The sequence below is a fragment of the Pteropus alecto genome, unplaced genomic scaffold (genome assembly GCF_000325575.1).
Source record: "Pteropus alecto unplaced genomic scaffold, ASM32557v1 scaffold134, whole genome shotgun sequence".
Taxonomy (NCBI): domain Eukaryota; kingdom Metazoa; phylum Chordata; class Mammalia; order Chiroptera; family Pteropodidae; genus Pteropus; species Pteropus alecto.
Genome location: NW_006436283.1, coordinates 9,539,792 through 9,551,647, shown reverse-complemented (window position 1 = coordinate 9,551,647; position 11,856 = coordinate 9,539,792). Strand labels below are relative to the sequence as shown.

The window sequence follows — 11,856 nt, the reverse complement described above, 5'->3', positions numbered from 1 at the left end:
CATTTATTTCTTTGGCAGACTTTTTTTTTTTTTTAAGTAAACTTGTGTTTTGAGTCTTAACTGTATTTCAGTATTTTCCAGCCTTGTCAACCTTATGTTACATTATTCCATGTGCACCAGTGATACCCAGCAGTTTATTTTTATTGTTATTTTTTAAAACAAAATCTCACAGTTCCATAATGTAGGCACTTTTATTTTCATTGTGATTTATATATATTGTAGGGTTATATTTGGGAGTGACTGCAAGCATTTTTCCATCTGTATGCCACTGGCTCGATTATTAATCCCCTCTCTTACCCTTTCACAGGTAATTTAAATTGGTCATGGTAGATTTTTTTTCACAGGTTTGAACAGTTCGTAGGTTGTTACTAAGTTTGGGGTATAAATCTGGGAAAGAGGTTTTATTTACATTTTAGTGCGGGTTAGAAAGCCACCTTATTACAAATTTTTTATTTTCCAAAATCTATATTAAATGAGGGTTTTCTGATCTATACTTTATGTTTAGCTACCTTTTTTATATTTAAAAAATTAAAAATAAAATTTATGTTCTTATTAGTGTAAAGCTTGATTTGATCTTTGTTTAAATGCCAAAACTGTACTTCAGTGAATTATTTAGAATGCCATAAATATGCAGTTTCATGTATGTATGTGATCATGTTCATGTATACTTAGATACATATGATGCTTTCTAAATGAGTTTTGCTCTTAAGTCATTTGGCTTGCTGTTTACTCCCTTTTGTAGTTTCTAATCTAAGAAATTTTAAGTCTGAATTTAAAAATTACCACATTTGAAGCTTTATCATTGTGCATTCTGAGTATATGTGAGAAATCATGATTGGCATAATTCGTCTTAGTTAATCGGGGCTTTAGAAGTCGTCATTTCTGGGCTTGGTAAGTGATTTTCTGAGGTCTGCTCTAGAAAGTATAGATGGCCAAAGGACCATTTTGTATTGTTTCCTGGTTACTAGTGTGATTATACTGTGTGTGCTAATATATTCTTTTTGTTATAGACTGTCTTAATGGTAGGTCAAGTAATAAAAAAAGATTAAATAATTTAAATTCTTAAATGAATCAGTTTTTCTTCCCTTTCTCCTTTCCTTCTCTTCTCCCCGCCTGCCCCAGAATCTCCTAATCTTGTGGGCAAGAATGAAAATCGAAAGTGAATTATGGGATTAGTGTTTTAAAAAGAGTCATGTGTTTGTTTTCAGTGGCTTCCAAGTCAGTTTGTCAAAGAATGAATGTGCAAACCTTGCTTCAAGAGTAATTGAGATATAGCAGATCCGTTTACCAAGTTATGGAAGGAAAAGATTAAATCAAAAGCTGAATGTTTCCTTTTTATTGAAGGCAGACTGGTTCTCTGGCTTCCCCAGACTTAACGGGGAAACATTATTTCTGGATCAGCATCTTCCGTTTTAAATTTAATATATTCACATATTTAGGTATAGTTATTTATTTTGCACGTATAAAGTTATTTCTGACGTCTAGTCCTCAGATTCCTGGGGAGTGAGATGATTAAGTTGGACTCATTAGTATATTGGTATTAATTTCTTTACATCCAGTGAAGTTCTCAGGGATGCATTGTGTTCTAGAACATTCTTTAAGTTTTACTGCTTTGTAACACATGGACCTTGTCCAGATTTAGTCATTCCTCTCCTCAGCTCACTAGAGTAGGAACCTTTAGAGTTAAAACAGGAATGCAACTAAAGAAAAATTTTCCTAGGTTGATTGTACTGGTTATAGTTAAATCCTTCTTCTAAAACATTAGCTCATGTAGAATCGCTTTTTGTTTTTTAATGACTTAAATATTGACATTTCAAAATTGAAGTAGCGTGATGTCAGTTTTCTTAATACTGTTATCTCCGATCATGAATTAATAGCTGAACCCCTTTTGTATTTTTATGAGGTCCTGGCAGTGTATTTCTAGATGAGTAAAACACCCGTGAGAAGCAATGGCTAGGTCACCATTTAATACATTCCCCCAAGGTAGCTATCGTAATAGCTATCGGTAAAGGCTGTAGATGGGAGAATTTAAAAGGGGGGGGGCCTTAATTCTCTCTCTTCTTACCCTATGGAACTTTTTCATAGAAATCAGTATTGTTGTGTACATATAAAGTTAGAATTTGTTTATTGGCATAAGTTCAGAGCTATGGCTTCATCCTGACTTGACTGTATTCTGTTATGACTAACAAAACCACTGATGACTATAGTATTTTCATTTTGTGAAAGTTCTGCCAATTTAGCTTAAAGAACTTTGTGATTTTAAAAGTCACCACTAGATAGATAGCTTTTTGATCATCTTGTTTCAAAATAAGTTGCAGTCGATTCTAATTGTTCAGGGACACTGTACTTATGAATTTTGTGAAGTTGCCTACTTGCTAAAATTTTTTGTAACCTCAGAGTCAATACTCACAGCCTTTTCACAGTCATTCCCAGATACGAGTGGAGTGGTGAAGAGTTCGAGTCTTCCGAATTCAACCTTATTTGAGGTCGAATAACACGACACTCTTCCTTTTGTTTTGGCTCTCATACTGTAATCGTGGTCTGCTTGGTGCCACTTTTTTGCATTTTTGTGTGTGCTCTTGGCGATTTCACTGTTTAAAATGGCCTCCGAGTGTAGTGCTGCGGTGCTGGCCAGTGTTCCTAAGGGCAGGAGGGTGTGATGTGCATTATGGAGAGAATAAGTGTATTAAATCAACTTTCAGGAATGAGTTACAGTTGTTGGCCACAAGTTCAGTGTTAATGAATCATCAGTATATATTAAACAAGGTGTCGGTAACACACCTTAACACATTAAGACAAGGTTATGTATTGGTTGGTTGACAGAATGTAACCAGAGGCTCACAGGAACCTACACCTTGTATTTCCTCTAGGAGCAGATGATTCAATATTTATTTAATATCTGTGATGACTTTATAGACCGTAAAACTACCACGAATAAGAAGATTCATTTTTACAGTCTTCAAACTCAGATGTCCTGACTTTCGGGAAGGCTCCAGTGAGTTCCTTCAAACCCCCTTCCCCACCAAGCCCCATGCCGTAGGGCCCTTTCCTTCTTTGTTTGCTGGTAGTAACAGGAACGGTTCTTACATGGGGACAGGAGACTGCGTCATGGGAAGTTGGACAGTGGTCCAAAGTAAACATGTTAGAACTTGAACATTCTAAGAATAATCTTTTCTGCTATTTTTGACAAATGATAGTCTTGACTTGGTTACTAGTGAAAAAATAATGGAATGCTTAAGATAAGTGAATAATTAGGTATCTAGGTACTCCGCGTATTGTGGTCAAACTCAATTCTATTCCTCAGTTTCTGAAGTACACCAGCATTTGTATCGTAGGCCACTTGCAAACCAGTCTGTTGTCACAGAGAAGGCTCAGTTGGAGATGGTGCCACAGCTTGCGCTCCTGAGGCTCTGGCTTGGAAGTCCCAGACCACTGCACTATTCTTTGCATATCCTTGCTTGAATATTTGTCTGTCTTTGTGTAATTACCTAGTCCCTACTACAAAGGAAAATACTGGCTCCAAGTAGGAGAAGCAGTTCGTGAAGTGGGAGACGCTGAGCTGCAGCAGAGTCACCTCGGTGACGAGACTCTCTGCGATGGAGTTTCCTCTATTTAAGAGTTGATTTTTTTTTTTTTAAAGATAACTTCAAAGATACTGTTGAGCATCTATATTACAGTGGAAGGAACGCTTTGGAATAGGTTGGAATCATTGAATTGTTTGATTTTTGTTAATCTCGGTGTACACAGGAGGTAGGGGAATCTGTTGGGAAGGACTGGACACGTGTGTGGCTCCTCACACGCGGTGAGTGTGTGAGCCTGGGGGATGGTAGTCATGGACACGGTTCAGGGGACGTGCACCCGTGATGTGGGTACCAGGGTGGGTCAGAAGTACCCTCGTTATTTGTCCTGTTGGGGCTGTCTTTGGACACATCGCAGAAGTCTTGGATGACACCTCTCGTTCCTGACCTCGTACCCTCTTTAGTGACTTCTTTCTATCCCGTCACACTTAGTATATGAGCCTCTGGTCTTTATCAGAAAAAGTTCATCTGATAGTCAGGATTTTTTCCTTGTCGACTGACGAATCACTCTGTAGTACGAATACTTCCCTGTCATTTGTGTTTTCAGTCATGAATTATGGGATGAGAAACAGCCTCCCATTAAGCAGTTTCAGAGGTCAGCAAGCCAGCAGGGAGAAGGCTGAGGAGATGGACCTGCTCTGCACCCACTTTGGAGGGAGGCTCGGAAAGTCAACTTGACGTTGTCCCTTTTGGGCAAGCAGCTGAGGGGAAGGGGGCCAGGCCTCTCAAGATGGCTCCCTGCTCCCCTTGGGGGCAGGTGAGGGGCAGCTGCTGGCTCTCATGGGGAAGGACCGTCGTCGGCCTGAGTCCAGGCTCACGTCCCTGCTGGGCTGGTTTCTGTCCCCTGTCCCACCTTCAAGGCCACCCTTGTTTTCTCTTTATTAAAATCTTTCCTGACACTGGATGCTAATTTTGACATACTTTACGTTATTTCAGTTGATATTTAAATACTCAGATTGAAACATCCCTTTTCTGATATTCTCAGAAAATCCTTGTTATTTTTACCTTTTGAAATGACTATTTTTTAGAAATGACTTTAGGACTGGTCAGTAGTGATTATTGTCTTCAGACTGGGCCACAGCGACTGGAATATCAAAGTGTGAAGTCTACTTTGACCCACTTTGAGAGGTATTAGATTTTTTTTCCTGCAATAGGCCAGATGTTTTATCTGGATTGGGAATTATCCTTGTAGATGAAATAAGGATCTGGAGGCCAGTTAGGTGTCCACTTGATGTCCTTTTATTTGTAACAGTTAATACTCTCTGGGAACAAGGCTCTCCAAGCCTTTCAAGCCTGACCTGTATGGCGGTTTCCCAGTGGGCTCAGGAGATGGTCTGTGGCCTGGATGAAGCAGTGCTTTCTGGGCAAGAGGGAGCCAAGGCTCCCTGGAGAAGCAGCGCACCGAGGAAGAAAGTCGGGTGGGTCCCACTTCTGCCCTTTCAGAGTCATCCTAGTGCCCTGCCTGCCCCCCTGGGCTCCTGCCCTAGGACCTCCAGAATCGACAGGGGCACGTGAGGAAGCAACGGTCCACAATCAAGAGTCCACTGCTCACTCCAGGTGTAGTTTCTGAAATTTGGCCCGTCCAGCCCCTAGCTCGTCAGGTTAGCCTGGCCAGAGTCCAGGGCTGACTGTTCTGCAGGGCCATCGGCTACGACACTCTGCTCTCCGTGGGCCCCTATGCACCCCGCCACAGTCTGCAGGATGATCTGGAGTCTCCGGTCCAGAGCAAGGAGGTGAGGCTCCGTGAGGACGGGGGCCAGCGGGTCCTCCAGCAGCGACTCCCGCATCATGTCACTGAGTCTGTAGTCCGGCTGGGCCAGCAGCTGCAGGTGCAGAAGTGTTTTCTTCTTTATCCTGGAAGGAAAATGTTACAGAGACCAAATAAGTAAAGGTGAAGAAAACAGCTTGACCTGAACTTTACCCACCAGGAGCTGTTGTCGCTGATGTCCTGAGGTCCTGTCCTTCAGTCTTAAGCACACTTTCATGGAAACCAGGTAAAAAGGGAATGAAGAAAAGATGACCCAGTATTTTGCAGTCCTTTTTCAATTGCCTTTTGGTCAAAGACCTGCTGAGCTGTTTACACTGTAACAATTGTAATGCCACATAATGATGCTTAACCGTATACATCGGACATTGCGAAAGGAATCGAAACAGGAGCGATAATGATTTCAAGGGGAGATAAAGCTAGAAGTTTTTCGATAGGTGAAATGATGACGTTTGCCCTCAAAAGCCCTAGGAACTGCCAGCTTCCAAGTTGTTTCTTGTCAACTTAATAATACTTCTCTGTGTCAGATTTTCAAATTAGAGGGATGACATTGGGGCCCGACCAATCTTGACTTTCGGATTTTGATTACTTTTTATGCAGAAATCTGACTCAGACTCAGATGTGTCAGCGGCCTGATTTTCCAACTTCTGTCCTAAACAACTACTTCCTAAAGGAGAGGAAGGGAGGCAAGCAGGGGAAGCAGGTTTAAATGAACCTAAGAGGTGGATAGAGAAAATTCAGACCCCGTTTTGAGTTTTCCAGCTGAAAGTGAATGAAGTGGCTTTGCTGGGTGCGAAGCACGTATTTCTAATTGGCTCTGGATATTGCAGCTGAGCAGCCGGATGATTTCATAAGCCTGGCTGAGACACCAGAGAGGTACAAAGTGGGATGGAAATGCTCTAGATTAATGGTGGCCAAAGTTCTCAGTACTTCCTTTCAAGCTGATATGGGCTTATGGGAGTTTAATCAGGATTTCATTTAGATGGTCACCCAGCAGTAATATTTATGAGCTTGTACGAGTGCTGGGTGAAGCAGAAGTGTGATTAGTCATATCAAAGACAGGCTCTGCAAAAGTGGGTGATTATTTTCTGAGTGGGCTAAAGATTAAAGTAAGCGATCGAAAGATTTAAAAAAAATAGATCCTAATTCATCCCATGCTGAAAGATGAAACAATCTGAGTTGTTGGGGAAAATTCTCTTGTTGGTAATTCCTGTCATTGTACCCACCCATGTCTTACTCAGTGAAAACTGAGTAAGGCCTTCAGAGCTTGCGTGCAAGCAGGGTGGAGCGTCACAGCTGTGACCTGACCCTTGAGCCAAAAGCTTACCTGCAGCACTGGGACAGCGGCGAGAGGGTGGAGAGTTCGTCGTGGGAGTGCCGTCCAAACCTGGGAGGAGAAACGGGCTTTCGTGGGTGCTGCCTCCCTACCGTTTTTCCTCTCATTTATTTATTTTTTTGAAGGACCTTGGCCTTTTTTTGAAGGACAACTTAGAGTAAAATGCCAGGGATCATGGCAGCTGCCTCTCCAGCCCTTCTTCCTCAATCAGGTCACAAAAGCCTGGGTCCAAAGGTATTGAAACCAACCAATCATTCATTCATGTATTCACCACCTACAGAGGGTCAGACCCAGGCCGTGAGCCATGCGCTCTGCCTCCAGAAGTGAACCCGTGAGTAAAGAAACACGGAAAATGATTTTACCAATGCTCTTAGGGAGAATCGGTGTTCCTTAGGAAAGATCGAGAGAGAGAAACACGTAGGGCAAGGAGCCGGAGTGTGACCGCACACCCCTCACCCTCGGGCTGCTGGTTTTCCCCCGGGGTACGGCTGGGCTGGGGTGCGCTGGGATACTCACCCTCTGGCGTTGTCGAGGTGAATAAAGAACCCATCATCGCCAAATTTGGTGAACATCTCATAATGGTGACGGTCCATGTTTCCTGTAGAGGAGGGGAGACCTTGGAGCTGGGGCCCACAGGCCAGGTGGCAGGTGTTCCTGGCCTCTGTGTTCCCTCTTAGTTCAGACACGATTCTGAACCCAGGGCCACAAGCTGTTGTGTCCCCGGGGTTGTTAGGGAAGCTGGTTATTAGCGAAGGAAAAGGAAGCTAGATAGCAGTCTCTACTATGGACCGTGTCCAAATCCAAGGCTTTCACCGCGCCGCTGGCCCCCGGCCTGGGTGCTGGCCTGCGCCCGAGCTCCCAGCCGAGGTCCGTCAGGGTGAGCAGACACAGGTTCGCTTCCCAAATGGTGGGGGAGTGAGCTGGGGCGGACGCTGTAGGACTTGGGACCTCAGCATGTGTTAGCCACCTTCATAACTATCTCCTTAGCCTTCCTGGGTCCCCAAGGGACTAGAAGGTAGGTGACCAGCCCCTTCCCAAGACCTTCCCCTTGCTCCCCATTTATGGTGTACTTTTCCCCTTTCCTCTCTGGTTTCCCCTTACGTGGTCAAGGGAACCAATAACTTCAAACCTGAGGCCCGCTCAGGCCTGGGGGCCAGCCTACTAAGTGGTGTCCCCTCCCAGGAGGGGCACATGTTGACTTCTGCCCTCTGGGACTGCCGCCGCTCCCTGAGGCTGTGGGCAGTGCGGGGTCATTCGGTCCTCATGGCCCTAGCTATAACTGGTGGCCGAGGTCATGGAGAGTCCCAGCCCAGCGGCACAGCCCCTCCCACCAGGGGCTCTGAGCATGGGGACCCACCGATGAGGAAGTCGAAGATGGCCATGTCGATGACGTTGAGCAGCCGGCTGCTGCTGCTGTACGGGTAGATCCGCTTCACAGTGTCGCAGTAGAGTGGGTTGACCTCCCACCTGTGGGGAAGAAGTCCTGGGGCTGGAGGAGCCAAGATGGCAAGGTATTTGGGGGCCTTCCTCGTACCTGGCCCCCACCCTCACCCCCCAAAAATCCCTGCCTCCCTAGTTTTGCCCGGAGCTGGTGGCAGCTCCTTGGCATGCAGGCGGTGGCCGGGTACATTCAGGACCCTGGGCAAAGGCACAAGGAGGCTGTAGATTCCACATGCCGAGAAGGTTCTGGCTCCTTTCACCACACGCTTCCTGAGCATCCACTCTGCTGATGGCTGGCACGTCACATGCCAGAGGGGAGGCGACGGGCCAGCAGCGGAAGGCGAGACACGTGTCCCTCACCTGCTTCCTCTGCAGCTCCTCACCAGCCTCTTGGGCCCTGCGGTTCTCCTGAGCCATTCGTAGTCGCCCTGCAAGCCATTCTCTGTCCTCTCTCTCTCACACCCCCCTCTGCCTGGAATGTCCCCATTTCCCCTTTCATCTGGTGGCTCTTAGGATCTGTGATGTCCTCCAGAAATTTTCCTGGGTTATTTATCTTCCTGCCACGACTGGCGTGGCTGGACTGTGAACCTACTCAGTCAGTCCACTAACGTGAACTGAGTACCTACTGTGCACCAGGGAGTGTGCTAAGCCCTGGGGATGCAATGATGGGGTCCTTGGCGTCAAGGGCTTACTCGGGAACTAGGTGGCCCTCCTGCGTGCTCGTGTGCTTCTCTGTGTCACAGCAGGAGGTGCACTGTTTTCATAACCTGGCTACTTCTCTGACTGCCCAGCTAGACCACTGGACAGTCTTGGGGGTGGGCAGAGGAGCTGTGTCTTTCATTTCTGTATCCCTTAGTACTTAGTGTTGGGCACATAGCAGGCTCTTTATAACCAAATAAATGAACTAAAGGGAGAGAACAGACAGGCCAGCTGGTCCCAGGATCAACAGGAGATGAGGCAAAGGAGGGTCGAGGCAGCTTTTGGGGTCCGAAAGCCAGGCCAGCCACAAGTCCTCGGTACAGGGCTGTGGCCAGTCTCGGGCTGGACGGCGGACCGTGGCCAGGGCGTTGTGGCCGGGAACCAACTCACTCTTCTTTTCCTGCCAGCGTGTAGGAGCGGATCCAGGGGTTGGGCACGGACAGCCTGGGGGCCAGGTTGAGGGACGGCAGGAAGGCGGAGAGGGAGCCCTCCAGCAGGTGAGGGTTGCCGCAGACGGCGTACTCGGTCTTGCACATGTACGGGCACTTGGCAAAGAAGCACACGTTGCTGGCTGGAGGATGAAGGAAGAGAGAGGGGGAATGGAGAAAGGGCTTTGGGGGCAGACCGACTTCCTGCCCCCATAAATCCACTAGGAAGGAAGAGAAACCCTGCACTCAGCATGGGGAAAGGAAGAAGAAGAAAACATTGCCTTTTCCGGATGGAGGGGCTCACGGATGCTATTAAACTGAGCATCCCGACTCTAATTCCCAAATGTCTCGGAGCAGAGAAAGCGTGGGACCCAGCCTCAGCGTATCCTAGATGCACGATTAGAGTGTTCTTTGTTTGAATGGACGATATCGGATCCCAGGGCGGCTGGCATTATAGGTAATTGCCCACCCAGGCTAGTTAGCGTTTTCTGTGTGACCTTTTTCCATTCCGAATTCATCTTGTGTGACGTTCAGGTAGACCAGGCGGGAGTGTCTGATGGCAGCATACACCCATCCCAGTAATGAATGGTGCCACTGGCAGGGGGACAGGCCACTACTGTGCTCTTGGAGCCAGAATATTGCTTTGTCCAGTACTCTACCTGGAGAGACAAAGAACACGCTCTGCAGGATTTCATTCTTGGTGACTTCTAGGATTTCCTTGGTGACATTGATTAGCCTCCCCGCCGTTGGTGGCACCCGTCGGAAGTCTAGAATCCTGAAGGAGAGGGAGCCCCGTTTAGATCCGAGTCGGGGGGAATCTGGGACTTAGATGGTTACCCTATAGAGATGGACGGGCATCTCTGAGCATACCCAGCTGTGGGGGACTCTGCAGTGCTGAGCTGGCAGCGCCTGGGGCAACCCTGCACCAAAAGGGGTGGCAAAGGACCCCGATTCCATCAAACCTCCTGGGCAAACCTTCCACCCTCCGAGCTGTGCTCTAGGTCAGAGCGTCTCATACTTCGACGTGCATATGAGTCACCTGGGACCTTGTTCAAAAGCAGGTCTGAGTCGGTGAGCGCAGGGTAAGGCTGAGATTCTGCATTTCTGGAAAGCTCCTGGGTGGCGTCCAGGCTGCCAGGTCCACAGACCACACCTCGAGTGGCCATGACTGGGCAAACAGGGGGAGCTTGCCAGTTTAGGAACTTTCACCTTTTATATCAGAACCTCGGATAAGTGGGAGTGGGCACAGTCTCCCCAGAGTCAGATCTGGGAACTAGAGCGAAGGGCCACGTCGTGCCCAAGGTGGCAGTGTGAGCAGCCTGGCAGGGTGAGTTTTCTTTCTGAGTTATTCTTTTCATTACTTTAAAAGCCTTTGCGTGTTTCAGTCCATGGGGTGGGGTGGGACAGGTGGGGTTCGAAGGCATCAGTGAGGTTCGTGCAGAAAAAGAGCCAGAAGGGAGACTGTCACCATTCCGGGGAGCTCCCACCTGAGGCACTGGCCAGCGCCCCCTCTCTGGACTGGTCGGCCTTTGCAGTCAGCACCACCTCTGGGGCCAGCCCCTACCTGTCCAGATGGAAAGCTGCGATCTCAGCGTTGTGTCTCTGAAAGTCAATGAAATAGAAGAAGTCCTCGGGCGTCTCCTCATCTCGCTGCTGTCTGGAGAGAAGGGAGGAATCATTTCCTGGATTCAGCCTTCGGCTGGGAGCCTGAGACAGCTGATGCGCATGATGGGGAGCGGGACGGGGAACGGCTTTTATGCTTTGAACCCAGGATAGCCCGTGGCTCCCTTGGCTAGGAGAAGACTTGCCCGGTAAGAGGAGCCGCGCTTCTTGCAAGACATTGTCTTACAGGCCCCCCGAACACCAAGTCTCCTTCTTACGAAGCTTTGGTGACAGTGGCTAATTCTTTAAAAAAACAAAAAACAAAACCCAAAACAGTAGTTGAGAAGGAAGAAATGCGGATCTTCTACAGATGTAAACAGACGGGAGGCGACAGGCTAGCAGAACAAAGTAGCGAAGACCCAGATGCCAAAGACCAACCGAGGTGGGTGCAAGACAGGACTTAACAAAGGAAATGGCCCTAAAGCTGGGGTTTGAAGGACAGAAACGTTCTGGGTCTTAGGGTGACAGAGAGGCGTAACCGAACCGTCCCCCCAGAGAAACCTCTGCCGGGTCACGACAGCAGGCCAGCCAGAGGGCTGAGGGAGGCCGCGTAGAGGATATCGATTTATACACATTTAAACATCTCTAATGGAGTCCCAGACAGTGGACAGCTCCAGCCTGCCTGAGCGCGCTGGGCCGGCTGGCTGTGCGCGCTCAGGAAGGGGCCTTCCAGCCATCACGGGCATCTAATAAACAGGGAGGAGTGATAATCTTCGAATAATTGTTTAATCTGCCTCGTGGGACTGCACAATGGCTGCAAAAGCAATTTAAAAGCATAAACAAATGTCATGCTGCGGAACGCCGTAAGTAAACAGCACTGGCCATTGAAATGACCCTGTGCACTTTGCCAAAAGACACAGACGGGTCCCGGAACCCAGAGCGAGGGGCCGTCCAAAGCGGGGCTTCTGTTTTAGAAGGCGTGACCGGATGTAACGGGCAGCCCAGGCC

At 47.7% G+C, this 11,856-nt stretch overlaps 1 protein-coding gene across 1 annotated transcript in view; it reads right to left on the bottom strand.

Annotated features, from left to right (window-relative positions):
- Window positions 1-931: 931 nt before the first annotated feature.
- FAM20A (FAM20A, golgi associated secretory pathway pseudokinase) overlaps window positions 932-11,856 on the bottom strand; it is a 15,021-nt gene continuing 4,096 nt past the window's right edge. The window contains exons 4-10 of the mRNA XM_006912416.3: window positions 10,811-10,903; window positions 9,906-10,021; window positions 9,209-9,389; window positions 8,037-8,146; window positions 7,196-7,277; window positions 6,671-6,730; window positions 932-5,432 (exon numbers count right to left, since the gene is read on the bottom strand). Coding sequence (XP_006912478.1) covers window positions 5,168-5,432; window positions 6,671-6,730; window positions 7,196-7,277; window positions 8,037-8,146; window positions 9,209-9,389; window positions 9,906-10,021; window positions 10,811-10,903 — 907 coding nt within the window. The 3' untranslated portion in view covers window positions 932-5,167. The remainder of the gene's footprint in view (window positions 5,433-6,670; window positions 6,731-7,195; window positions 7,278-8,036; window positions 8,147-9,208; window positions 9,390-9,905; window positions 10,022-10,810; window positions 10,904-11,856) is intronic.